The 3,683-nt window shown below is 43.7% G+C and overlaps 1 protein-coding gene across 6 annotated transcripts in view; it reads left to right on the top strand.

The window, feature by feature from the left end:
* The window catches only part of CUL2 (cullin 2), a 167,310-nt gene that overhangs the window by 41,334 nt on the left and 122,293 nt on the right, over positions 1-3,683 (top strand). For 3 of the 6 annotated variants that reach the window (XM_005873394.2, XM_014545445.1, XM_014545444.1), the window contains exon 2: positions 2,308-2,448. In XM_005873394.2, the coding sequence (XP_005873456.1) occupies positions 2,330-2,448 (119 nt within the window). In that variant the 5' untranslated portion in view covers positions 2,308-2,329. Of the gene's footprint in view, positions 1-1,322; positions 1,420-2,307; positions 2,449-3,683 lie in introns of those variants that run through there. The other 3 variants (XM_014545446.1, XM_014545443.1, XM_014545447.1) reach the window with 3 other exon arrangements.

The raw sequence follows: 3,683 nt of genomic DNA, 5'->3' as shown, positions 1-3,683 counted from the left end.
TGTTTTCAGGCTGGCCACACCCCCTTCAGGGGGGGGGTCCCCACTGGGGGGCCTGGCCAGTCTGGGTGAGGGGCTGATGGCTGTTTGCAGGCTGGCCAAGGCCCGCAGTGGGGACCCTCAACCCAAGAGCGTGTGGCCATGCTAGGGGAGGGGCTGATGGCTGTTTGCAGGCTGGCCACAGCCCCTTCAGGGTAGGGGGCCCCGCTGGGGGGCCTGGGCAGCCTGGGGGAGGGGCTGATGGCTGTTTGCAGGCTGGCCACAGCCCCTTCAGGGTAGGGGGCCCCGCTGGGGGGCCTGGGCAGCCTGGGGGAGGGGCTGATGGCTGTTTGCAGGCTGGCCACAGCCCCTTCAGGGTAGGGGGCCCCGCTGGGGGGCCTGGGCAGCCTGGGGGAGGGGCTGATGGCTGTTTGCAGGCTGGCCACAGCCCCTTCAGGGTAGGGGGCCCCGCTGGGGGGCCTGGGCAGCCTGGGGGAGGGGCTGATGGCTGTTTGCAGGCTGGCCACAGCCCCCAGCCACCCAAGCTCCCAGTGGAGGCTGGCTAGAAGGAGCTTCTATAATCGAAACTTTTTGCCTTTGTGGAGGCCACAGCTGGCCAGAGCAGGCAGGAAGCTTGGCTTCCTCCATTGCCAGGGCAACCAAGCCTTCTGCTTACTCCAGCTCCGTGGCTGCCAGCCGCCATCTTGGTTGGGTTAATTTGCATATAGTCGCTCTGATTGGCTGGTGAGCGTGGCTTGGGCGTAGCGGAGGGACAGTCAGTTAGCATCTTTGTCTTTTATTAGTGTAGAAGATTAATACAAACTAGAGCTGCTAAGAGCTTGATCCCAGAGCATATGTAGAGTTACATAGTAAGGGATGGAGTTAAGAAATATTCAGGAACACAGTTGAATAGGATGTGGTAAATAAGGATGAGAAGGAATTATGGTTAATTCCCTGATGTAAAGCTAGAGCTTTAGGTTTTCTCTTCTCTCCAGGGTTCCTGTCTTCTCTACAACTCCCAGCACACACACAAAGAGTTAAATGATGACTGATTTATTCTAGTTAGTACAGGAAATTTAAGGCCAGGAGGTGAAGTCTCTGGTATGTTGAGGAAAGCATTGATCAATTGTGACACAGCCTTTTTTGGGTTTTTGTTTGGCTTTTCTCTGATTCCTTTTCTTTCTCTTTCTTGAAGTCTATTTCTTGGACTTCTTTTGAGTTATTTTCTTCACAGGACAGAAACATAAGAAGGGCCTAGGACCACCTTCAGCTATTTGACTTCCTTGTCTCCTTTTTCTCTTTATGCCCCCTTGCGAACCTTATTATTTTCCTATCCTCTTTTTGCCACAGTTGGAAACCAGAGAACAGATGTTGTCTTCCTTGTTTGACCTGGCTACAGACTAGCTTGGTGTTTCACAATCCCCAGTATTAAGGGAAAACTAAGTAAGTTTTCCTTAGTACCAGAAATTATTCTCTTGTGCACTTAAATTTAACTTTAAAAGGTTTCTCTTTTAATTCTGTTCTCTGGTGTGATAGTGAGAAGGATTTGAATCTAGCTTTTGAAGCAAGTTTCTGTAACCTTGGGACCTTTTTGTTTCAGAAACCAGCTAACTCATAGAATACAGTTTGTCTGCTAGGCAAAAGGAGTCTTTTAGTTCACTATTAGGCTGGTCAAGTTCACCTGAGCCAAGGGTTCCAAGCTAGAGTTGTGCTGTTCATTAGAGTAGTGGGGCTGGAATATCCTGAGAATCTGAGAAGGAGCAACCCTGCTCTTCCTTTGAAATCTTTACCTTAATGGCTCATGTAAATTGTGCATTCTACTCTAGAATTCATCTTTGTTTGTTTTACTATACATTTTCATTTCCTTCCTAATATTTTACCTAAACTGATGCTCCGGGAAGATAATTCCTTCCGTTTTCTTACGTGTTCTCCTGGCCCCCTGCATACCACCTCATTTTTTCAGCTTAAGGATTTGGGGCCAAAACCTTTTTATTAAGTGTCTCTTGCATATTTCTCGTGGTGGCAGATGGCCTTTGGCTAACTGGGTTACAGCTTCTTTGCCTTAACACATTAAATGATGCTTCTAAATCCTGATTATAAATAATTTGTACTAAAAGCTTTTTCATTGTAAAGAATGCAAATATTCTGTGGAATTCCTTGTCTGGATAGTCATAAGAAGGTAGTAGCCAATGTTTATTGTGTTCTTCGTATGTGCCAGTTTTTGTTCTCACCCCTTTAATCTATCATGCTATTTAATTACGCAGTGCTTTAAAAGTAAATAACTGATCTTGTAGAACTCATGCTAGCATTACTATTGTTTATAATTAACAGATTTCAACACTAAACTTGCACAATGTCTTTGAAACCAAGAGTAGTAGATTTTGATGAAACATGGAACAAACTTTTAACGACAATCAAAGCTGTTGTCATGTTGGAATACGTCGAAAGAGCAACATGGAATGATCGCTTCTCGTATCCTTTCAGCGGCATTGATATATGGTCTTCTATTGATAAGGATATTGTATTGATATATGTCAATGAACATGATAAATGTTCTAAAATTGATGCACTTATTCAAAAGTGAGAACAGGTTGAAACTTATATAAATGGAAGAACATTCCAGTGTTTTTGTATTATTGTATACATTTCCAAGTTCATCACCTATATGTGGCAGTCATTAATCTTTGATAACCTTTCATTCAGGTATTACTTTAGGGAATCCATTTGTGAATAAAATAAACTACTTTCTGTTCATTCTACTAAGGGAAAGAAACAATAAACATATTAAAAAACTAATGTCAGTGCTTCTAATAACAGGGAGTGATAAATACTGTGGAGAAAGTAAAGCAGGATAAGGGACATCAATTCCAATGGAGACTGCAGCCAAGAAATGAAGAGAAGGCTGAGACTCAGAAGGGCAGCGATGAAAGAATTAGGAAAGATCACCAAGAGCAAAAATGTGTCGTTAGAGACAAGGCTAAGATCATCCACCCTCGTATTTCCAATTACTGTGTACTGATGCAAAAGCAGGGCAATGAAGAAGGCTGATGGGAAAAAATGGATTCACATGAAATATGGTGTTGGAGGATAGCTATATGGATACCCTGAATTAGAAGAAAGACAAGTGGGTCCTAGAGCAAATTAAGCCTGAAATATCTCTGGAGGTAAAAATGACAAAAATGAAACTGTCCAACTTCAGGCATTTCATGAGAAGTCAGGGTTCTTTGGGAAAGCTAATAATGTTGTGAAAAGTGAAAGCCAGCAGGAAAAGGGGAAGACCAAATGTGAGATGGATTGACTCCATAAAAGAAGCCACAGGCATGAGTCTACAGGAGCTCGGTGGGGGATATCACTCATTCATGGGGTGGTAGGAGTCAAAGCCGACTCAACAATACAAAAGGGGTGTGGAGAATGGTTGAAGTACCTATGTGAGTGGCTCTTTTGGAAGGGATGTCAAGGAAGGCCTCTTTGAGGAGGATGATAATGGACTAGAGACTGGAACAAAGTGAGGGAGCAAGTCCTATAGATATCTGAGGGGAGGGAGTGAACGGCAAGTTCAATGACTGAGACAGAAACATGTTTTTTTATTGCATTGTCTATATCTGAATTAGGAGTTGCATATGAAGAAACAAATATGAGGTTTCCCAGTCTAAAACCTGGTGTCCTGCATTTCTACATGATGGCAATCTTTAAAAAAAAAAAAAAAA

Source organism: Myotis brandtii, unplaced genomic scaffold (assembly GCF_000412655.1).
Source record: "Myotis brandtii unplaced genomic scaffold, ASM41265v1 scaffold41, whole genome shotgun sequence".
Taxonomy (NCBI): domain Eukaryota; kingdom Metazoa; phylum Chordata; class Mammalia; order Chiroptera; family Vespertilionidae; genus Myotis; species Myotis brandtii.
The sequence above is the reverse complement of the archived record's forward strand: the minus strand, read 5'-3'. Positions and strand labels throughout refer to the sequence as shown.